The sequence below is a fragment of the Haliotis rufescens genome, unplaced genomic scaffold, assembly GCF_023055435.1.
Source record: "Haliotis rufescens isolate VD_foot unplaced genomic scaffold, xgHalRufe1.0.p SCAF_14, whole genome shotgun sequence".
Lineage (NCBI taxonomy): Eukaryota > Metazoa > Mollusca > Gastropoda > Lepetellida > Haliotidae > Haliotis > Haliotis rufescens.
Genome location: NW_025963824.1, coordinates 31,416,575 through 31,440,795, shown reverse-complemented (window position 1 = coordinate 31,440,795; position 24,221 = coordinate 31,416,575). Strand labels below are relative to the sequence as shown.

General features: G+C 43.1%; 1 protein-coding gene across 3 annotated transcripts in view; it reads left to right on the top strand.

The window, feature by feature from the left end:
- The window catches only part of LOC124143341 (atrial natriuretic peptide receptor 1-like), a 258,349-nt gene extending 234,534 nt beyond the window's left edge, over nucleotides 1–23,815 (top strand). For all 3 annotated transcript variants that reach the window (XM_046512280.2, XM_046512278.2, XM_046512279.2), the window contains 17 exons: nucleotides 1,660–1,798; nucleotides 2,995–3,079; nucleotides 4,737–4,863; nucleotides 5,534–5,629; nucleotides 7,013–7,090; nucleotides 8,119–8,223; nucleotides 9,546–9,617; nucleotides 10,286–10,451; nucleotides 11,788–11,943; nucleotides 13,182–13,353; nucleotides 15,156–15,305; nucleotides 16,988–17,111; nucleotides 17,838–17,906; nucleotides 18,580–18,754; nucleotides 19,268–19,366; nucleotides 19,556–19,647; nucleotides 21,065–23,815. In XM_046512280.2, coding sequence (XP_046368236.2) covers nucleotides 1,660–1,798; nucleotides 2,995–3,079; nucleotides 4,737–4,863; nucleotides 5,534–5,629; nucleotides 7,013–7,090; nucleotides 8,119–8,223; nucleotides 9,546–9,617; nucleotides 10,286–10,451; nucleotides 11,788–11,943; nucleotides 13,182–13,353; nucleotides 15,156–15,305; nucleotides 16,988–17,111; nucleotides 17,838–17,906; nucleotides 18,580–18,754; nucleotides 19,268–19,366; nucleotides 19,556–19,647; nucleotides 21,065–21,115 — 1,956 coding nt within the window. In that variant the 3' untranslated portion in view covers nucleotides 21,116–23,815. The remainder of the gene's footprint in view (nucleotides 1–1,659; nucleotides 1,799–2,994; nucleotides 3,080–4,736; nucleotides 4,864–5,533; nucleotides 5,630–7,012; nucleotides 7,091–8,118; nucleotides 8,224–9,545; nucleotides 9,618–10,285; nucleotides 10,452–11,787; nucleotides 11,944–13,181; nucleotides 13,354–15,155; nucleotides 15,306–16,987; nucleotides 17,112–17,837; nucleotides 17,907–18,579; nucleotides 18,755–19,267; nucleotides 19,367–19,555; nucleotides 19,648–21,064) is intronic.
- The last annotated feature ends 406 nt before the right edge of the window (nucleotides 23,816–24,221 follow it).

Below are 24,221 nucleotides of genomic sequence, written 5' to 3'. Positions count from 1 at the left end.
TGGCCTGCCCTCAGTCCCGATTTAAATCCCATTGAGCCCCTGTGGGACTAGATTCAAAGACGGCTGAATGACGTCCGACCAAGGCCGACAACTGCAGTTGAACTGCATCAGGCGTTCCTCAGAGTATGGGCTCAAGTGCCTATGGCCTTCATCAACCGCCTCATCCATTCCATGTATCGACGTTGCACGGCAGTCATCAATGCACATGGCGGACACACGAGATACTGACTTGTGATGCCATTTTCTCAGAGAATAGTGTTGTGTTTCACTTTAAGAACATTTGACAATTTAATTTCAACCTTGATGATCAGTTTTGCCAAGGCTCATCTTTTTAATATGTCTCAAAGTGTGTTTCAAGTGTTTGGACAAATTAGGTTTCTCATATATCTATCCATGGTGAAGTTTCTTTTGTGGTTCAGTATATATGGTGGTGCACATATAAATATATGCAGGTGCAGGTGTGCACCTCGTAAAGGTAGAGTTAGTGAGTGAGTGACTTAACACAGCTTTGAATAGTATGCTTGGAGGTCAGCTTATCAAATTCATGTGTGAGAAAAGCCGGATGTGATGCAGGTCTCAGACGTTTGCCACTTTGGTGAAACTCACAAGCACGGGTATGGCGCTCACAAACCTAGAAACAGTCAGGGCTAACCGGCACGCACGCGTGCGGCCGGGGATCGAACCAGCGACCTTTCTCCCTCCTAGCAGACACGTTGTCAACTAGACACTAGGAGGCGTCACCTTCTGAGGAAACAAACCCAACACCATGGCTTATTTCACAGTACTAACACGTATATCCTCGAGCTGGTGTCACCTTAGTTAAAGACGTAAAGTCAGATAGAATATGTCATGTATGCAAACAAAGATACTTATAAGATGAATACCATTTTGTACTTTATCTGTAATGCTCATGACAATCTCAGGTATTTGTATAAACCCCCTAAATACTACTTATATCAAACATTACATAAATTAAACTTATTAATGTCTTCAAAAAATCAAGAAGCTGTTCAAAATCTTGCAACGTTTGTATATAATTCAATGTTACTTAGACAATCATTTGGGTGAACAATGTATATGAATCTACCAATGTATATATGCTGTTACTCTTTCAAGCAATGAGGGGACACGGGTGGCCCAGTCGTCTAAGGCGCCGCGATTCGCTGTCCAGAGTTGCGTCCCTTGGGCACGCCAGAAACCTATGATTGTGGGCTCGAATCCCGGTTCGCCCCGATTATGTTTCTAGGTTTGTCAGCACTATACCCGTGCTCGTGGGTTTCCGAGACCTGCAACCCTTCGGGCTTTCCTCCCACATTAAGCTGACACGCCGTGATATAACTGGAATACTGTTAAAAGCGGCGTTAAACCAAACTCGCTCACTCACTCACTCACTCACTCAAGAATTGATGTAACTTTAGAATGGGCCTATGGCCTCCACTACTTTATGAATAAAGAAGATAGATAGATAATCGAAAGTGTGGCGTTGAACAAATATAACAAAATTCTGAAACAAATATTGCAATATTAATATAATTATTTATTTTGGTGCAATTCAAAGATCTTTCTTATAAAGATGTTTTAAAACACTATGGAAATAAATATTTATAATATTATGACTGCAAAGTATATAACAATCTTAATGTGATGTTTACGTTACAGGTAGTGGCTAATTACTATGGCAACCGACGACGCTATGAGCCTGTAGCTGGCAAGAGGGTGTACTGGGCGGGGGGACTGGACTCTCCCCCTGCAGACACCCCTGAATGCGGCTTTGACGGGTCGAAATGTCCCCCTGACGGTAAGATGTTCTTCGGTGAAATTAACAGATAAATTTATTCAAAGTTATCATGTCTTTGGTGTAAACGATCAGATTCGGTCCAGCAGCCTATGCTTGTAAAAAGACAAAAAAAACAATTTAGTTGGTCGGGAAATCAGGCTCGATTGATAGCATATCATCGTACCCGGCGGGGTTGGACGTGTTCATGATATCAATCACTGGATTGTGTGGTCGACTCGATTATATACAGACCGCCATCATGTTGGAATATTGCTGAGAGAGGCGTCAAAAAGACAACAAACAAAATTTTAATAAATACACTCATGAATTGCCGGGCGATGATGTTGTGCGAAACATGGACGTAAATATTCCAAAACACACAGTAACATTTATACATGTTCATCTGGGAAGACAATCCAAATTACGAACCACACCCGTGAACATCCGGGGTAAAATAGGTCTTCAGCAACCCATGCTTGCCTTAAAAGGCGACTATGCTTGTCGTAAGAGGCAACTAACGGGATCGGGTGATCAGGCTCGCTGACGTGGTTGATGCATGTCATCGTATCCCAATTGCGTGGATCGATGCTCATAATGTTAATCACTGGATTGTTTGGTCCAGACTCGATTACATACAGACCGCCGTCCTGTTGTTGGACTATTGCTGAGTAAGGCGTCAAACAAACAATCAATTACACATTGCTTTTTGCGCCATTCCCTTTGTGCGATTGCAGGACAAGACAGACCCCAAGGAATGCAAGGGTTTCGTAAGAGACGACTAAAATGACGATTAGGTGGACAGTATGCCTGACCATGTAGATTGGGGTATCAACCACTGGTGTGCCTCGCCCAGATAACTGAATTTAAAACCTTTCGAGATAAAGCCTGAATATTGCCATAAAATAACATTCACTCACTATAAATGTTTCATCATGTCAGTTGCGTTATTATACTGACCCCGTAGTGCCGACCGCCAGGCAGGGAAACAACAAGCACCATCCTCTAAAGTCATTTGGTATGACCCGGCCGGGGATCGAACCGCCGACCGTCTGATCTTTGGGCACACGCGCTATCCACAAGGTCACGGGGTCGATAGTTGAGTTAGAAAATGCGAAATGATATATTCATGTCTTAACCGTCATTATACAAAACAACGCTGAGATAATTAGAACATGGGCCAAGCGAAGATTACTGGCAAGCGTTGTCATCTGTTACAGAACCCTTCCCAGAATATGGTATCGTCATCATTGTGCTCGGCTCCGTCCTCCTCGTGGTCCTCATCGTCACATTCTTTGTGTACAGGTGAGTCAAGGGAGATCACTCTATCCAAGGGAGATAACTAGGAAGAATCCTATTCAAATTCCATACAGTTACCGAAACACTGCAAACCTAAGGTCAAAAATCCCATTCTTTGTGTACAGGTGAGTCAAGGGAGATCACTCTATCCAAGGGAGATAACTAGGAAGAATCCTATTCCAATTCAATACACAGTTACCGAAACACTGCCAACCTAATGTCCAAAATCCCATTCTTTGTGTACAGGTGAGTCAAGGGAGATCACTCTATCCAAGGGAGATAACTAGGAAGAATCCTATTCAAATTCCATACAGTTACCGAAACACTGCAAACCTTAGGTCCAAAACCCCGTTTACATCACTATCGATTGACGATTTCACCTATACATTACTGTACATCTAAGCTGGTTGAACGAAGCGGAAGAATTCTCCCTCTTCAACATTTTCTGAACTATGCCTCTGTAGCCAGGTGCACTTTGCCTGTTACGCGACTTCATCATCCATTCACTGTCATCCATATTTTAGAACAAGTGACAGTGATGCAGTGTATCAGAATAGTCTCGTATTTAAATTGAAACATTATGAAGTATGAAGGATTTGGCCTGTCAGTTAAACATGCGTGTGTCGTGGGTAAGCTGACGCATCCGGTGGTGGAGTCACAGATTTGACCCTGATTCTGACAACCACAGCAGTGCGCTCTTTTTCATTTCGGTTGGAAGGTCCACGATCTCAATTAGGATCACTTCTTCCCTTCAACCCACATTAAGCTGACACGCCTCGATGTAAAGAGTTGCCAATCCTTTACTGACTCCCTATGGGTACTCAGAGTTTTAGGATTGACAAAACGATATCTAATACGTGCATTTTAAGAGTGGGTATGTGTTGTACAATAAACGTGTGTGTGTGTTGTACAATAAACGTGTGTGTGTGTGGTAATATACGTGTGTGTGTGTGTGTGTGTGTGTGAGTGTGTGTGTGAGAGATATACGTGTGTGTGTGTGTGTGTGTGTGTGTGTGTGTGTGTGTGTGTGTGTGTGTGTGTGTGTGTGAGGTAATATACGTGTACGTGTGTGTGTGTGTTTGTGTGTGTGAGAGAGAGGTTATATACGGGTGTGTGAGGTAATATACATGTGTGTGTGTGGATATATACGTGTGTGTGTGTGGATAACGGGTGTGTGTGGTAATGTACGGGTGTGGATATATACGTGTGTGTGTGTGTGTGTGTGTGGGGGGGGGGGGCAATGTACGCATGTGTGTGGATATATACGTGTGTGTGCAGTAGTATACGGAATTGTGGTAGTATAGGGTTTCTGTGTGTGGAAATATACGTGTGTGTGTGGATATATACGGGTTTGTTTGTGCTAATATACGGTGTGTGTGGTAATATAGGGGTGTGTGTGTGGTTATATACGTGTGTGTGGTAATATGCATGTGTGTGTAGATATATACATGTGTGAGGAAATATACGTGTGTGTGTTGATATATACGGGTTTTGTGTGTCATAATATACGGTGTGTGTGGTAATATAGGGATGTGTGTGTGATAATATACGTGTGTGTGTGTGTGGTCATATACGTGTGTGTGTGTGTGTGGTGTTGTGTGTGTGTGTGTGTGCGCGCGCGCTAATGAACGTGCGTGTGCTTATATACCGGTGTGTGTGACAGGCACATCCGACTGGAGGCGGAACTAGCGGAGATGAACTGGAGAGTGAGGTGGGATGACATCATGTTCGGAGCACCGGAGAAGAACCGGAAGTTGGAGAGACAGGGAAGTCGGTATAGCCTCAACAGGGTGAGCTGACCTTGACATTCAGACACTTGACGTCATTACGCACAATCACGGGGCCACAAACTGATCGTAACTTCCACACTCTAACACAAACTTACGACAGGATTAGGATGAATTTGTGGAAAGGCAAACACGACTGCTGTATTCAAGACTGCAGTCATACAGTCATGATTCATCATGACTTTGGAATACATTTTCAAAATTAAATACCCCGTGCTGCTCGTTCGACGAAATTTCTTTCAAATACGATTACATTTGCAGATAACATGACTGCTCTTTTGCTTCTGACCCGTGTAGATCCAAGGTAGAATTGGTCTTCAGAAACCCATGCTTGCCGTAAAAGGCGACTGCGCTTGTCATAAGAGGCGACAAACGGGAATGGGTGGTCAGGCTCGCTGACTTGGTTGATGCATGTCATCGTATCCCAAATTCGTGGATCGATGCTCATGATGTCAATCACTGGATTCTGGTCCAGACTCGATTTTTTACAGACTGCCGTCATATAGCTGGAATATTGCTGAGTGCGGCGTTAAACAAAAGAACATTGCATCTTTGGCTTCTCATCTTTCACAACCATACTAGCTATGCCTCGATGGTAATAACAACACACATTGTATCGCATTCTCCACACGTCTCATCGTGGTTCCTACAATCCACTTCCGTCCTGTTGCAGAGGTACTCCTACGTCAGTGACTGTTCCAGGGATACAATAGCTGTACAGCTGGGGGATGTCAACAGACAGCTGTTTACAAAGACCGGATACTTTAGGGTACGTCAACAGACAGCTGTTTACAAAGACCGGATACTTAGGGTATGTCAATAGACAACTGTTTACCAAGACCGGATATTTTAATGTTCTTCACAGACAACTGTTTAGGAAGACCGGGCACTTTAAGGTATGTCAACAGACAACTGTTACAAAGCCCGGATACTTTAATGTTCGTCACAGACAACTGTTTAGAAAGACCGTATAATTTTAGGTACGTAAAGAGACAACTATTTGCGAAGCCGTTAATCCCGTAATAGGATATCCCTAGATCTCTGTTTAGCGGTAGTGAGCACTAAGATCTTATCTTAAAGTGATTGCAAATACCATGAGTTATGTAGAAGTAGATTCACAGTTGGTGTATGTCACTTATGTATTTTGACGGACGAGCCAATCTGGTCTGTGCTTTAATGCTATGACACATTTCATATCAGGTGGAAATCGTACTCTTATTTTCACGTGAGTGAGTGAGTGAGTGAGTGAGTGAAATTTATCGTCACATCGGCAGTATTTCAGCCATATCGTGACGAAACAGTTATAATAATTATATTTTGATTTAATTAAAAAGCTGTCAACGATGGACAGTAAGATCACTAGAGCATCACAGTTTCGATGTTAAAACTAGTTGAGAACAGTTAAAAGAATACATTTTCATTCCACAATACAATATAAAAAAGGGCTAAAGATCACCAGCAGCCAAAGTGAGGCCACCTCACTAGGGACCGAGGGGACTTACATTACTTTTGCTACCTGCACGGCTCCCCAGCAGGATTTACACCAACCCTTCAGCTGCTGGTAATGGTATGCAATTAAGCCAACAGTTAAAATAAACAATTATACTACGTTTAAAACCGATGTAAGAATAAATGTACTTTGAATGATGTGGTCTTACATATCCTCTCCGGGGGATATTTTCCCGTGAAGATTCCGGGGTAGCGTTGGTCTTCAGGAACCCAGCCTTGTTGTAAGAGGTGACTTACGGGGTCGGGTTGTCAGGCTCGCTGACTTGGTTGATGCATTTCATCCTATCCCAATTGTGCTGATCGATGAGCATGATGTCAATTACTGGATTGTCTGGTCCAGACTCGATTATTTATGACTTCAGTCATATAGCTGAAGTAGTGCGGCGTTTAACAACAAACAAACAAGAAAACAGACAAATCGTACTGTTTATGAAAATAAAGCATATCTGCATGAATATGATTTCAAAATATTAGCGAAAACATATAGTGTGTTTCTGCATTGTTTTTTTTATCTGCTGAGTAAGTGTAAAATAAGTGTAAAATAGTCCTTAGAATGATATCCTGGTACCTGACGTACAATATTTTTGCGTGAAAGAGTTGGTTTAAACCATTGAATGAACAGACTCATTGTTGGTATTTTCAGGGAGCGATTATAGCTATCAAGACCATAGCTAGACAACACATTACCATTCATAAACCCCTGCTGCTGGAGGTGAAAAAGGTAAGCTACAGAGAGTGAGTGAGTGAGTATTGTTTTACGCCGCTTTAGCAATATTCCAGCAATATTACACTAGAAATGAGCTTTACACATTGTACCCATGTCGGCAATCGAACCCGGGTCTTCGGCGTGACGAGCGAACGCTTTAACCACTAGGCTACCCGACCGCCCCCTAAGCTATAGAGGTGTTGTAATGTAGCAGTGTCAGTAGTGTTAGAGGTCCGGGTCGATGTAGTAGCAGCATCTGTAGTGTAAGTCGTCTGGGTCGCTGCTGTGTAGCAGAATGTGCCCTTGAAGTAAAACACACGAGGGCGAACACGACAATGTCACAGTTTGCAGTAGCAGAAGCAGCAGTAGTATTATCAGTTGCAGATTTAAAATTATTAATAGTAGAAGTAGTCGGAGTAGTAGTAGTAGTAGTAGTAGTAGTAGTAGTAGTAGCAGTAGTGCCGCAGCAGTAGCAGCAATACTACCACCACTACTACTACTACTAGAATCATGTCAATAGATCCCAACACCCTCGCTCTTCCCTCAATCGCTTCTATTTACCAATCATAATTGGGGGCAGTGGTTTAGACACTAATGTGATTGACAAGACTGAGGGAAATCATGCAGACCTCGCTTTCGAAATGTCACGCTTGCATCCCAAGTACCAAGTTGTCCGACTTCAGCAACCGATGCTGGGCGTAAAAGGCGACTATGCTTGTCGTAAGAGGCGACTAACGGGATCGGGTGGTCAGGCTTGCTGACTTGGTTAATGCATGTCATCGTATCACAATTGCATATATCGATGCTCACGATGTCAATCACTGGATTGTCAAGTCCAGACACGATTATTTACAGACCGTCGTCATATAGCTGGAATATTGCTGAGTGCAGCGTTAAACAACAAACAAACAAAAGTAAATCACGTTTGAGGTCTACTTGTCAATTTTTTTTTTTTGGTATTTTTTTTTTTTTTTCTACTTGTCAATATGTCACGGCTTCAGTTGACTCACAAGACACAATGGTATTTCACGTTCCCCTTTCAGATCAAGGACTTGCAGAACGACCACCTCGTGAGATTTATAGGCGCCTGCATCGACCCTCCGCACCAGTGCATCCTCACAGAGTACTGCCCTAAAGGAAGCCTGCAGGTATGTCCGGTCGGCAATGGACTCGTCACGCTTCCATAGTTTGGACCAGTTGTCCGGAATTGCCGGACCATCCTGTCGGAATGTCTATGTTATCTATCCAATATTTCTTCGAACCCATGTTTCGTTACAGTTGCTATGTTTTTTATCCAAATAAGGACATTGGGAGCTTTTCTGTCCGTACTAACGAGGTTTTACTTTGAGTTAATAACACCCTTCAGTTGTCAAAGATGATGTTTACTTCAGTAAAATGGGTATTAAATCTACAATTGAGGTACTGGAAGAAACAATCCCCAGTTCCAATGTTAGAAAGTACATGTTCTGTTAATTTTCTAACTTTTAAAGTTATATTTTACGTTTCTGAATATTTACAAGCAATTGAAATCCATGAGGCTGCAATGCAGCAGATCAAACCTGATTAATGCACATGTTATGGGGCAAGTTTAACACTGCAATAGCAGTACATCTGCCGCGGGCGATCTGAGGCGCCACAGCTCACTGTGCGGAGTTACGTCCCTTACTCTTTCACTCACTATGAAAACAGTTATTGTCTTCAGTATGTCCTTGGCAACTCACTGTGCGGAGTTACGCCTCTTACTCTTTCACTCATTTTGAAAACAGTTATTGTCTTCAGTATGTCCTTGGCAACTCACTGTGCGGAGTTACGTCCCTTACTCCTTCACTCATTTTGAAAACAGTTATTGTCTTCAGTATGTCCTTGGCAACTCACTGTGCGGAGTTACGTCTCTTACTCTTTCACTCATTTTGAGAACAGTTATTGTCTTCAGTATGTCCTTGGCAACTCACTGTGCGGAGTTACGCCCCTTACTCTTTCACTCATTTTGAAAACAGTTATTGTCTTCAGTATGTCCTTGGCAACTCACTGTGCGGAGTTACGTCCCCTACTCTTTCAATCACTATGAAAACAATTATTGCCTTTAGGGCGTCCTTGACAACTCATTGTGAAGGGTTGTGTCCCTTTCTCATGCATCCACTTACGGGGGTCACAGGTGGCCCAGTCGTCTGAGGCGCCGCGATTCGCTGTGCAGAGTTACGTCCCTTTTGCACGCCAGAAACCTATGATTGTGGGTTCCAGTCCCGGTTCGCCCCGATTATGTTTCTAGGTTTGTCAGCACCATACCCGTGCTGGTGGGTTTCACCGAAGTGGTAAACGTCTGAGACCTGCATCACTTCGGGCTTTCCTCCCACATTAAGCTGACACGCCATGATATAACTGGAATACTGTTAAAAGCGGCGTTAAACCCAACTCACTCACTCACTCATCCACTTACAATCACTTTAATGAACACTATAACTACCTACAGGATGTCCTGGAGAATGAGCAGATCAAGCTGGACTGGATGTTCCGCTACTCTATAATGCAGGACATCGTAAGGGTAAGTGGAATAATAATAATAATAATAATAATAATAATAATAATAATAATAATATGCAGACTTCGCTTCCGAAATGTCACAGATGCATCCCAAGAACCAAGTTGTCCGACTCCCCATTGTTCTCGGTGCCTTAGGTTTGGTACTTCCCAATCTGTTGACTGACACCGGGAGAGTACCCGGGTTTGCTACCAGGAATACGGCCCTTCTGACAATCTGGGTAATGCAGAAGGCTGCAGTGTCGGGGAGTCTTCACATTCTCCGAATAGATCTGGGTGGGTTTGACTGGGCAGCGCTTCCTGGGAGAAGTCCCATTCGCTGTCTGGGCTGCGTGTAGAGGGGACAAGGGCTCTGAATGGGGAGCCTAACCAGTCTGACTGTGCCAGGTTCACCCAAACCCTCTTTGCTGCATTTTTTATTTTAATCTTTAAATAATAATAATAATAATAATAAGAAGAAGAAAAATAATAATAATAATCAGAAGAAGAAGAAGAAGAAAAATAATAATAATAATCTCCCTTCTGAGATATAATGTACATTATGTGTTTTTTTCTACTTACATAATGCCTCATACATTTAGTCGGAAGTTTCAAATGATAAAAATCTCCGAGCAGCTGTTGTCTGTTTTAACACGCTGTGATTCTCTGATGACACTCACCATTTGTTACCAGGGCATGGCCTACTTGCACAGTACAGATGTCCATTGCCATGGCAACCTGAAGAGCACCAACTGTGTGGTGGACAGCAGGTTCGTGGTGAAGATCACAGACTTCGGCCTCCACTACTTCCGGGAGACCGATGACGACATGGCGGAGGACACGTACGCCTACTACAGAAGTGAGAACGTGCACGTGGATCTCACGTGGAACATCGTGAAGTCACCGTTAACACAGAATCTGTCCTAAGTTAGATCTGCTTGCCATACGAGGCGATATGTCTGAACACTGGATTGTTTGATCCAGACCTCGATTACATTTTTTTACAAACCGCCGTCACATAGATGCGGCGTTAAACAGCCATCAAACAAACAAACCTAAAACATGTGTGTCTTCTGAATCATTGCTGAGTGTTTTCACGCTATTGATGTCACCACAAATCCAAAAAAATCAAAGTCTTTTTCCAAACTTGATAAGTGAGATCTGTGCCAAAATTCCCTATGCTCAATTTGATGTTTCTCTATTGATGTCACCACTCGAAGTCAGAGTCTTTTTCCAAGCTTGATAAGTATGTGAGATCTGTGCTAAAACTCACTCTGTTACGTGCTACTTTCACAATTAAATGTTTCTCTATTGATGTCACCACTCGAAGTCAAAGTGGTTTTCCAACCTTGATAAGTATGGGAGATCTAGATCTGTGCCAAAATTCACTATGCTGCGTGCTACTTTCACAATTCAAACTCTTTCTTGTATGCAAGATTCCCAGATTCCCTGTTATCACCATCGAGTTCAATGACCTCTGTGAAACATGTGTCCAGATGTGGATTATATTGGATTGCACTGGATTATTGTAGATTGTTTTGTATTGTACAATCTGTGTCATTCAGTACGATGTTCGCGAAAAAGGATAGTCATACTCATACTTAGAATGCCCTATATCCTACGCCGTGAAGATTCCGGGGTAGAATAGGTCTTCAGCAACCCATTCTTGCCGTAAAAGGTGACTGTGCTTGTCGTAAAAGGCGACTAACGGGATCGGGTGGTCAGGCTCGCTGACTTGGTTGATGAATGTCATCGATCCCAATTGCGTGGATCGATGCTCATGATATCAATCGCTGGATTGTCTGGTCCAGATTCGATTATTTACAGACCGCCGTCATATAGCTGGAATATTGCTGAGTGCGGCGTTAAACAACCAACCAACCAACCAACCAACTATATCCTACGACGCATGTATCTTGGAGGTGACAATATTTATGAGCAGGGGTGTATAACAATATGATGGTATTATCAATTCCAGGAATTGAAAATAAAAAAAATTCAAAATGTTATTTTCATGCTCCCCATGGTGTATTGTGTGAAGCCAATTTTTTCAATGATGCAACTGGAATAAACGCTCATATGGGCGCATTACCACACTCAACCACCAGTTCAGTAATGAAACTTCAGAAACAGAACAGGATTAACTCAGGATAACATAATTCTAAAGTGCTGGACAATGCTACCATCCACTGCAGGTAAACTGTGGTCGGCGCCGGAGTTACTGCGCATGAACAGTCGGCCACCAGAGGGCACCACCAAAGGTGACGTGTACAGTTTCGCCATCATCTGTCAAGAGATTGTCTACAGGAACGGGGTCTTCTACCTACATAACCTGGACGTGGGACCACAGGGTAGGTGCAGATTTTCTGTGTTTCTTGCATCCATGGTGTATCATGTGTGTATCCGGTGTGTATTCAGGGTGTAACTATGGTGTATCCAGTGTGTATCCTGTGTCTATTCAGGGTGTATCCTGTGTGCATATCCTGTATCATGTGTGTATCCGGTGTGTATTAAGGGTGTAACTATGGTGTATCCAGTGTGTATCCTGTGTCTATTCCGGGTGTATCCTGTGTGCATATCCTGTATCATGTGTGTATCCGGTTTGTATTAAGGGTGTAACTATGGTGTATCCTGTATCATGTGCAGCGGGTGTGAATCTTGTTTCCAGCTCAGATGTATTTCGCGTCAACCACGTGGATCTTGTGCGCGTCGGATGGTCATCAGTCTTGTGAAGGCCGCGTGAACATCGCGGGGATACCGCGTTAACATTGCGTTACGTTTTCGTTAATATCGCACACGGATCATTTCATACATGCCTCGAGATTCCTTACTTTGACATGGTCGGTCATATATTGATGAAACTGGATAACACGCTACATACTTTAAACTATTAACACCAGTTTAGGTTCCGATGTTTTTAACATTCTCCGTTTATTAGCCGTTCCCAATATTTTCCTGGCCTCGTCATGCCAAAAATTGTTAAATGATGTTGTTACCCTGCCTGACAGTCGGCATTACAGTATAAAACAAGGAATGGTCGGCTCGGAGCCAGTATTTGCCTGAGTACAACATTTGTGTTTACACTGCGGCTTAGTATTTCAGTGGACTAGCTCTGTAAAGCCCATATACACAAGAATCAGACACACATACACTTATGCACGTCACTAAATAGATGAAATAATCGTGAACGCGTCGTTAAACCCACATACATTTTACCACATCTCACCGTTCCAAATATACCGCCCAGAACACATGTTGTCGAACACTGAAACAGTTACCTGGTCCAGCAGTCGCTGATTTGTACCCTCTTGCTTGCCTTACCTTTGCATGTGTTTGTGACGTTGCCACCGATGGGGCATGGTACGCTAACTTCTTCAAAAATACCTGCTCATGATGTAATGGGACTCGTGCAATAAACATATTATTTTTTATCATGAAAAGGGGCTTTTCGATTTACTTATTCTGAACTCAAGACTTTTCTCTGACATGTTATGAAAGGTTCAACCAGGTGCGTGTGTGACACAACATACTCCTATTACAAGTGTCACATTCCTACTGTCCATGATCTGTGTGAACACTATATTTGCAGAAGTCATTGAGAAGTTAAAAAGCGGTCTTAGGCCCTACTTCCGGCCGACAATCGAGGAGTTTGACTGCCCCTGTGACGAGCTTGCTGAGGTCATCAAACGGTGCTGGGCAGAAGATCCGGCCGAGAGACCCGACTTCCAGTCTCTCAAGACTATCATTAGGAAGCTAAACAAGTAAGTGCTGCAGATGGTCAGCTTGTGACTGAGTGAGTATGGTTTTACGCCGCTTTTAGCACTATTCCAGCAATATCACGGCGGGGGACACCAGATATGGGCTTCACACATTGTACCCATAGTCAGCTTGTATTATACAGGCAGAATATAAACCTGAACAGACTATGACGTGTAATAAATGTCCCATCATGGCATGTTCCTGGACACGGAGATGACGGACAGTCTGATATTTACGTTTTACGTGATAGTTGAAACGGTGTATATGTTAAAGTCAGTGTGTGCAATCAGACAGTGTGTAAAATGACTTAATTTTTTATTTGGGCAATAAATTATTTACAAAACACCAAATATTTCAGTGATTTTTACAAATTGACTGAAATACATGTCCATTTATTTGGTTATAATAAGTGACGAATTCCAAACATTTCGATGTTTAAATTCATCGCCCAGTGACTTAAAATGATAGGATTAAAAGAAAACAAAAGTCAGTGTATCTGTTTATTTCTGGCTTCTAATCCTAGCATATGTAGTCTTGTTTTGTGTTTTAAGCCCCTTTGAACCTGATGTCTATCAACCGCTCAAGTAAATGGACAGATTTTTCAGTAAATTAATAAACGACTGAACTTTTTAGGCATTTTTATACATTGCGTAAGCAAATCACATTTACACATGGACTGGTTTTACACGCTGACGCCAAAACTATATAGAGAACGTGAAAGATCAGCCACAGCTGATATCCAGCTTGGAGCAATGTATGATTTCAATACTAAAGCGATATATTTGTTTCAAATTAGATCAACAAAGCAAACATGTGATATTATTATGCCTCAAAGTGATATTTACCAATCAGAGAGCAGAATTGCTTACCCCATATAAGCCCGTACACCGTCGGTAAAAAAACCAAGATGGTTGTTACTGAGTGAGTGAGTGAGTATGGTTTTACGCCGCTTTTAGCAATATTCCAGCAATATCACGGCGGGGGACACCAGAAATGGGCTTCACACCTTGTACCCATGTCGGGAATCGAACCCTGGTCATTGGCGTGACGAGCTTACGCTTTAACCACTCGGCTACCCTACCGGTCCTGTTGTTACTGACCTGATATGAGACCATATCCCAGTAACAGCCATTTTGGATCTTCCTCTCCCTTTGACCCTTAACGTCAACGGTAATAATTGTCAAGTTTTCGTTTTGACATGACAGGTGCGATATGGATACCAGATAGTGTAAATTTTTCGGCATGATAAATTTAACATGGTAAAATGACACCGTATACAGCACCTAAAGACTCCATAACTAATAATATACTGTTCAAATCCCAATTGCTCCCTGGTTGTGCTTCATTTGACACCAACATGTTGTGCTGTCCCGGATGGGTCGATGTATGATTTGATGTAACATAATATTTGATTGGCTGTTTCCTGGGAGGGTGACAAGGGCGATATCCTTGACAACCTGCTGTCCCGGATGGATCGATGTATGATTGGTTGTAACATGTTATTTGATTGGCTGTTACCAGGGAGGGTGACAAGGGCGACATCCTTGACAACCTGCTGTCCCGGAGGGTCGATGTACGATTGGTTGTAACATGATATTTGATTGGTTGTTACCAGGGAGGGTGACAAGGGCGACATCCTTGACAACCTGCTGTCCCGGAGGGTCGATGTATGGTTGGATGTAACATGATATTTGATTGGCTGTTACCAGGCAGGGTGACAAGGGCGACATCCTTGACAACCTGCTGTCCCGGATGGGTCGATGTATGATTGGATGTAACATGATATTTGATTGGCTGTTACTAGGGAGGGTGACAAGGGCGACATCCTTGACAACCTGCTGTCCCGGATGGAGCAGTACGCCAACAATCTGGAGGCGCTGGTGGAGGAGAGGACATCGGACTACCTGGAACAGAAGAAGCGGGCGGAGGACCTGCTGTACATGATGTTGCCGAGGTGAGCCGGAGACCACTGTGGATCTCTGTTTTACTCATTGCGGTGTGAGGCGGAGACGGTTGTGTCCTGGAGGGTCTCTGTTATGCTCATTGCGGGGTGAGACGGAAACGGATGTGTCCTGGTGGGTCTCTGTTACTCAGTGCTGGTGGAGACTGAGACGGTTGTGTCCTGGAGGATCTCTGTTACTCAGTGCGGGGTGAGAAGGAGACGGTTGTGTTCTGGGGGGTCTCTGTTACTCAGTGCGGGGTGAGACGGAGACGGCTGTGTCCTGGTGGGTCTCTGTAACTCAGTGCTGGTGGAGACGGAGACGGCTGTGTCCTGGTGGGTCTCTGTTACTCATTGCGGGGTGACACCGAGACAGTTGTGTCCTGGAGGGTCTCTGTTACTCAGTGCTGGTGGAGACAGAGACGGTTTTGTCCTGGAGGGTCTCTGTTACTCAGTGCTAGGTGAGACAGTTGTGTCCTGGAGGGTCTCTGTTGCTCAGTGCTGGGTGAAACGGAGACGGTTGTGTCCTGGAGGGTCTCTGTTACTCAGTGCTGGTTGAGACGAAGGCTATTGTGTCCTGGAGGGTCACTGTTACTCAGTGCTGGTTGAGACGGAGACGGTTGTATCCTGGAGGGTCTCTGTTACTCAGTGCTGGTTGAGATGGAGACGGTTGTGTCCTGGAGGGTCACTGTTACTCAGTGCGGGGTGAGACGGGGACGGTTGTGTCCTGGTGGGTCTCTGTTACTCAGTGTTTGGTTGAGACGGAGACGGTTGTGTCCTGGAGGGTCTCTGTTACTCAGTGCGGGGTGAGACGGAGACGGTTGTGTCCTGGTGGGTCTCTGTTACTCAGTGTTTGGTTGAGACGGAGACGGTTGTGTCCTGGAGGGTCTCTGTTACTCAGTGCGGGGTGAGACGGAGACGGAGACAGTTGTGTTCTGGAGGGTCTCTGTTACTCAGTGCGGGGTGAGACGGAGACGGAGACGGAGACGGAGACGGTTGTGTCCTGGAGGGTCTCTGTTACTCACTGCGGGGTGAGACGGAGACGGAGACAGTTGTGTCCTGGTGGGTCTCTGTTACTCAGTTCGGGGTGAGACGGAGACGGAGACAGTTGTGTCCTGGTGGGTCTCTGTTACTCAGTTCGGGGTGAGACGGAGACGGAGACAGTTGTGTCCTGGTGGGTCTCTGTTACTCAGTGCTGGTGGAGACGGAGACAGTTGTGTCCTGGTGGGTCTCTGTTACTCAGTGCGGGTTGAGACGGAGACACATTTGTCCTGGAGGGTCTCTGTTACTCATTACGGGGTGAGACAGAGACGTTTGTGTCCTCGACGGTCTCTCTTACTCAGTGCTGGTGGAGAAGGAGACGGTTGTGTCCAGGATGGTCTCTGTTACTCAGTGCTGGTGGAGACGGAGACGGCTGTGTCTATGAGGGTCTATCCAAGCGTCTCAGAATATATTTGAGTAGATACGGCAACTCATATAACCACATGTTCCCGCTGTGCTGTAGTTGCCTTTATCTATGAGTATAGAGAATATGTGTTTCTGTTTGATACTCCTACCATGTGCGATTTTTTTTTCAAATGCGTTGAATATATTCAGATATGGATGTTAACGCTCTTTGCATGCATTTACATTCTGCGAGACAAGCAATACACAGATGTATAGTACGTGAATGATGCTACGCCCTGTATATCCCACAGGAGCGTCGCCAACCAGTTGGTGAAGGGGGAGTCTGTGGCAGCGGAATCCTACGAGCAGGTGACCATCTACTTCAGCGACATCTGCGGCTTCACAGCTATGTCTGCAGAGAGCACGCCTATGCAGGTCAGTGGCAGTATGTTACGAGTATAATATAACTGATAAAACAAAGAACGCACATGTTTATCCATGGTTAAGTCACATACAGTCAGTATCAAAGAGCTGTGGAATATCTCGGAAGTATTTTATCGCCTTTTAATTTTGAAAGCCGTTTGCTTGTGTCAACTGTGGAAAGAATACTGAAAGATCATTATATTCCAAAATGGTGAAATGATACCATGTCAAGTTCTAAAGGTACATATTACCTAATATCTAAAACAAATACCTTCTTTTAGCAGCTACTGATTTTGGACGAAAACTATTGTCCTTCCTATACTAAAATAGTGCGGACGGGTTTCATTATATTTTCCGCTACGAAGGATTTCATTATTAATGATTATTGTCTATACCACACAAATATTTAAAACTTTCGAACCTATTTGCATATAAACGCCTATTTTGTACTTCCAATTCTAAAGAATTAAAATGTTTATCAGAAAATATTCAATAAGTTACAAACTCACAAATTATATTAGCCATTGTGTTATATGATATGTCATGCACATGAATAACAATGTTCTACTTTGTTATCTACTCTTGTACCACTTATGGTTGCCTTTATGGACAAAGAAAAGACTCAAAACTCAAGATGTAACTTGGTTATATTAAAGTGCCCAGCCCCGCCCCTCCACGCCCCGCCACGCCCTGCCCCTGTTCTCAGCTTTCAAATCACTGTTTTTGTTTCCAATTCAGGTTATAGCCCTGCTCAACGATCTGTACACCACATTCGATTCAATCATTGAAAACTTCGATGTTTATAAGGTAAGACCACTTTCAAGTCGTTCACAATCATCTCTTTATTCACTGTTATATTTTCTGACTTCCCTCGTTAATGGCTTTTTTCACCCTCATGTAGCCACATTGATGAAACAGTTGCTCTTCTTTTCTCTGCAGAAATCCGGGTTCGATTCCCAACTTGAGTACAAAGTAGGAACTATCTCGGTGTCCTCATCAGTTATATTGTTGGAATGTTGTTAAAAGCGGCATAAAATCACATTAACTACATGTAACCATAATAAGTCCAGAGAACAACTCGACATGTCGACACTCGGCTGTGCAGAGTTTTGTTCAATAGTTGTTACGGGGGCACGGGTGGCCCAGTCGTCTAAGGCGAGAAATACTTGGCTTATTAAACATATAAATCGTAAACACAACTGTAAATATTGTTGGTCATAAAATAATCTGTGAGGCCATGAGCTAAGTGTAAACACACTGTCCGTTATGAAGGAACCGTTTTTATGTCACGCATGTGGCAACCCAACAGTGCATGGAACACGGTGGGATGCAGCTTGTGTTGGATGATCCCCAGGGAGCTGAGAATGAAAATCGAGCGCACACTAAACCATTGGCCGGGGTATTAATGTATCACTTTGAGCATGCTTTAGGGTGTGGATTTGGTGCATTATAAATTGTATTGTGTACCGTGTCGCTTCAGGTGGAGACAATCGGGGACGCCTACATGGTGGTGTCTGGTCTCCCGATACGGAACGGCAACCTGCACGCCCGGGAGATATGTCGGATGTCGCTGTCAATCCTAGACGCTGTACTGTCTTTCAAAATAGGTCATATGCCAAACAGGCAGCTTAAACTCCGCATAGGCTTACACACAGGTGGGTAGAGAGAGAGAGAGAGAGAGAGAGAGAGAGAGACAGAGAGAGAGAGAGAGAGAGAGAGAGAGAGTGTGTGAGAGAGCACGCCAGAAACCTATGATTGTGGGTCCGAATCCCGGTTCGCCCCAATTATGTTTATAGGTTTGTTAGCACCATACCCGTGCTCTTGGGTTTCACCGAAGTGGTAAACGTCTGAGACCTGCATCACGTCGGGCTTTCCTCCCACATTAAGCTGACACGTCGTGATATAACTGGAACACTGTTAAAAGCGGCGTTAAACCCAACTCACTCACTATTATATTTTTTATATCGCATATAAATGAGTACAGAGCAAGAAGCAGGGATGTAGATAATACTTAAGTCCAGAGACAGAGATACGTGTATCATACACCAGGCAGCGACGATGAGTATTAACTCCAGCTTCAAACCATTTGCTCAGTTACGATACCTACGATACCTACGATCTACCCTAGATTTGTCATGACCGTGTACAGTGATCTTGTTTGTCTCCAGGGTCGGTGTGTGCGGGGGTGGTCGGGCAGAAGATGCCGAGGTACTGTCTGTTTGGGGACACCGTCAACACGACCTCAAGGATGGAATCGAACGGACTGCGTGAGTTTCAGTATAGTTTCTGAAGCCAGTCGTTGCTGTCATATTTACTGAGTTGCTGGTATAATTACCGTTTCATTCAATAATTGTTTCACACTTTCCTGATCCAAACAAATATTTTGTCGTCTATCAGTGACGGTGTCATGTCATTGTACCTGCTGCCTATTGACAGATGTATTATTGTTCTCACAGCTCTGAAGATCCACGTGAGTCCGCAAACGAAAGAGGTGCTTGATACTTTCCATACATTCCAGCTCGAACTACGAGGCCCAGTAGAAATGAAGGTGAGAGACATACGTAATTATACGTAGTGTAGTAGATAGAACTACGAGGCCCAGTAGGAATGAAGGTGAGAGACATACGTAATTATACGTAGAGCAGTAGATAGAACAGAGAGGCCCAGTAGAAATAAAGGTGAGAGACATACGTAATTATACGTAGTGCAGTAGATAGAACTACGAGGCCCAGTAGAAATAAAGGTGAGAGACATACGTAATTATACGTAGTGCAGTAGATAGAACAGAGAGGCCCAGTAGAAATAAAGGTGAGAGACATACGTAATTATACGTAGTGCAGTAGACAGAACTACGAGGCCCAGTAGAAATAAAGGTGAGAGACATACGTAATTATACGTAGTGCAGTAGATAGAACTACGAGGCCCAGTAGAAATGAAGGTGAGAGACATACGTAATTATACGTACAGTAGTAGATAGAACAGAGAGGCCCAGTAGAAATAAAGGTGAGAGACATACGTAATTATACGTAGTGCAGTAGATAGAACAGAGAGGCCCAGTAGAAATAAAGGTGAGAGACATACGTAATTATACGTAGTGCAGTAGACAGAACTACGAGGCCCAGTAGAAATAAAGGTGAGAGACATACGTAATTATACGTAGTGCAGTAGATAGAACTACGAGGCCCAGTAGAAATGAAGGTGAGAGACATACGTAATTATACGTACAGTAGTAGATAGAACTACGAGGCCCAGTAGAAATAAAGGTGAGAGACATACGTACTTGTACGTACAGTAGTAGATAGAACTACGAGGCCTAGTAGAAATGAAGGTGAGAGACATACGTTCTAGAACGTAAGTAGTAGACAGATCTACGAGGCCCAGTAGAAATGAAGGTGAGAACTAGTTGTACAGACTGTAGTAGCTAAATGTCCGAGCACAGGACTAGTTATCCAGATAGTTGTAGCTAGAACTCCGAGGTGAGAGAGACAGAGGTGTCAGCACATTTTACAGCTAGTATTATCTGGCATGGGTAACTCGGTGACGGTAAGGGCCAATATAAGTTGTTAACCGATCTCGAGGGGATATGGTGTGATGTTACCCGAGTGATTTGTTGACAGCGAAATTATTTCACCGATGTTTATTCACACAGATCCGGATATTTCACTGAGTAAAGCGCCTTGATTCAGCCATTTTGACACAAACGAACCGGGTTGCTTCCCGTTACTCAATGCATTCGTATAAGCATCGGTTCATTTCAGCTCAAAGGTACTTATATGAGCTAAGCAAGTTACCTGAGCGGGAAATATGAAAAATAGCTGCCCGCTCCTTAACCAATCATAAGCGAGTATTGTAATGTAAGCTGAGATAAATGTTTATATATTGAACTACCGATACCTTTCTAAGCATCAGTAAGTAACAACAATAATTTTAGCTTAGAACTCAAACATGCCATATTGTACTTGCAGGGTAAAGGCGAGATCATCACGTGGTGGTTGTTGGGGGAGAACGGCCGGTAGTACACGCCAACATCGCAGTTGTTGCTGCAGCAAGTCTAGTGAGGTCACGGTCGTACCTGACGACGCGGCCAGGAACGTGACAACGGCGACCATCGTTGTCGCTGGTGCCATTTCCGGGGCTGTCGTATTTCAACCCCAGGATTACCAGGAGCTGTGATGGTAGCCACAATATGCAGACAGAGTCACAAGATCACGCGTTCTAAAGGGGCCAAACCATTTCAGTAATACTATCTTAATTTCATCATCATGATGTTGTGCCTGAAACTGACGAGGACTTTGTATATATATATAAGATTCACCTGGTGTTTGGTACATATGCCGACGACATATAGATAATCAATCGATATTCACTCCGTGATACCACTGGACATATTGGACATCGTCAAGAAATATATGCATAGACTGGTTATAGACGTATGCAAACAGCCGCCACCAATGAAATACCTGTGTTTTACCTTTCAGTCTCTGACTGTATTCTGACTGTATTCTGGCTGTATTCTGACTGTATTCTGACTGTGATGACGACAGTTCATGATTCATGCTTGCTCAAAAATATTTAACATGAGTAGTTTTACAAGTGCTTTTTGTGTCGTCCTCACATGTGATATGTATTTGATTACTTCTGACTTATTTGAATGTACAGTAAACTACGGTTATAACGAACACGCTTATAACGAACTGACGATATAACGAATTTACTTTTTAGTCCCGACTATTTGCTGTAGTTATGCTGTATATATGCTTATAACTAACTGCGGTTATAACGAACTAAAAACAGTAGTCCCTTTGAGTTCGTTATAACCGTAGTTTACTGTATTGGACACCACAAAACCTGCTGTCGGTGACATCCATTACCTGAGGTCTCCCTCACTGATGACAGACAAAACGCAGTCAGATTCACGAAACTCGATTGTCGTCGTTCCTCGACCGGAATGTAGTCGACGAATCACATGTCTGCCATCAACATGCCGGTGGTGCTGTATGTTGTTACATTGGGTGATGCCGTCTCGAACAGGATGGGAGCGGTCGGGTAGCCTAGTGGTTAAAGCGTTCGCCCGTCAAGCCGAAGACCCGTGTTCGATTCCCGACATGGGTACAATGTGTGAAGCCCATTTCTGGTGTCCCCCGCCGTGATATTGCTGGAATATTGCTAAAAGCGGCGTAAAACCAAACTCACTCACTCGACCAGGATGGTGCTGAAGCCTAGGTAACGTTGGCAGCTGTTGGTCTGGTGGAGATAGTGTTACATTACCATATGTAACTGTTCCGACTTGGTCATCAGAGCCCTTGAGTATAAGTAGCTTGCATAGTGATAAGGGGTGATTGGGTAGCTTAGAGGGAAAGCGTTCGGACGTCTAGCCGAAGGCCCAGGTTGGATTTCGTACATAGATCCAATGTGTGGAACCCATTTCTGGTGTTCCCTGCTATGATCTTGCGGGGAAATTGCTAAAGGCGGCGTTACACCACGCCCACTCATAGAGACGAGTGTTGAACCTGAATCCCAGAACCAATGGACAATTCATTAAGCATAAATAATCATTTAGGAAAACAAAAGTAAAAATCTAAACTAAGTAAGGCGAATGTGATATGCAGGATGGGTTATACAAAGCTATATGCAATAGAAAAACGAAAGTAAAATCGAAACATTTTATGTTTAACTAAACTGACGAAAACAAAAAATCAAAAGTAAATCTAAACATGGTGGTTTGTTTAGAAGGGTATACCCAAGCGAATGTGTTATGCAGGATGGGTTATACAAAGCTATATTTAATAGAAAACCAAAAGTAAATCTAATCGTGTTAGGTTTTGTTTAGATGGCTTAACTAAAATAAAAGTTCCTGCAAGATGAGTTAAATAGAACTATATTTCATAGAAATACAAAAATATAATCTAAACATTCTGTAGCGATTTTTTAATGCAGGATGGGTCATACAAAGTTATATTTAATAGAAAACCAAAAGTAAATCTAATCGTGTTAGGTTTTGTTTAGATGGCTTAACTAAAATGAAAGTTCCTGCAAGATGAGTTAAATAGAACTATATTTCGTAGAAATACAAAAATATAATTTAAACATTCTGTAGCGAATTTGTTATGCAGGATGGGTTGTATAGAGCTATATTTAATAGATAACAAAAGTAAATCTAAACATGATGGTTTTGTTTAGAAGGCTCAACTGAAGCGAATGTGATATGCAAGAAGGATTATACAGAGCTATATTTCATAGAGAAACAAAAGTAAAATCTAAACATAATGGTTTTGTTTAGAAGGCTAAACTAAAGCGAATGTGATATGCAGGAAGGGTTATATAGAGCTATATTTCAATAGTAACATAATGTTATGGTTTTGTTCAGAAGGCTCAACTAAAGAGAATGTGTTAAGCAAGATGGGTTATATAGATGCATTTGAAAGTTCAGAAGATGTCTTTGAACCCAACATCACACATTGGTAGTCATGCGGACGTGTGTTAAGATGAACAGTAGATTTTGTATATTGGTTGTTTACTGTAGTCACCTTAAACTTATGTGAACATTTGTAGATCATATGACTTTGTATATAATGGCACACTTCTAGTGTTGTGATGGTTTAAATATACCGTATTCGACGTAATACGCGCCCAGGGCGCTCACAAAATTAGAAAATAAGGGGCTCTTATTAGAATATTATTTGGTGAAAAAAAAATTGAAAGATAAATTTCGTGGTTTATGCCCACAGACGGAAATGTTTATGTACGACAGATATATTTTTTCCAGAATTTAATTGCCAATAATAAAGGGTGCATATATCACACGAGTGCGTATTATACGCGAATAGGGGAAGGAAGCGGTGCGTATTATATGCGAATAGTGGTCAGAAGGGGTGCTAATTGGGTTTGTTCACTAGCAAATATATTAACAAATCTCGACGTGGGCGCTTATTAGAGCGGGGCGCTTATTACGCGGAATACGGTACATCAAGTACGTGACCGTCGTTGAGAAGAAACATGACTGTCACACCCCGTACATAATGGGTCATTGTGCTGGGTCAATCTGTGGCACCACCGCTTGACCTTAACCATCTTTACGGAGTTTCCACCAAAGTTGTAGAGTCGATGTTCGGAAAACGAAAT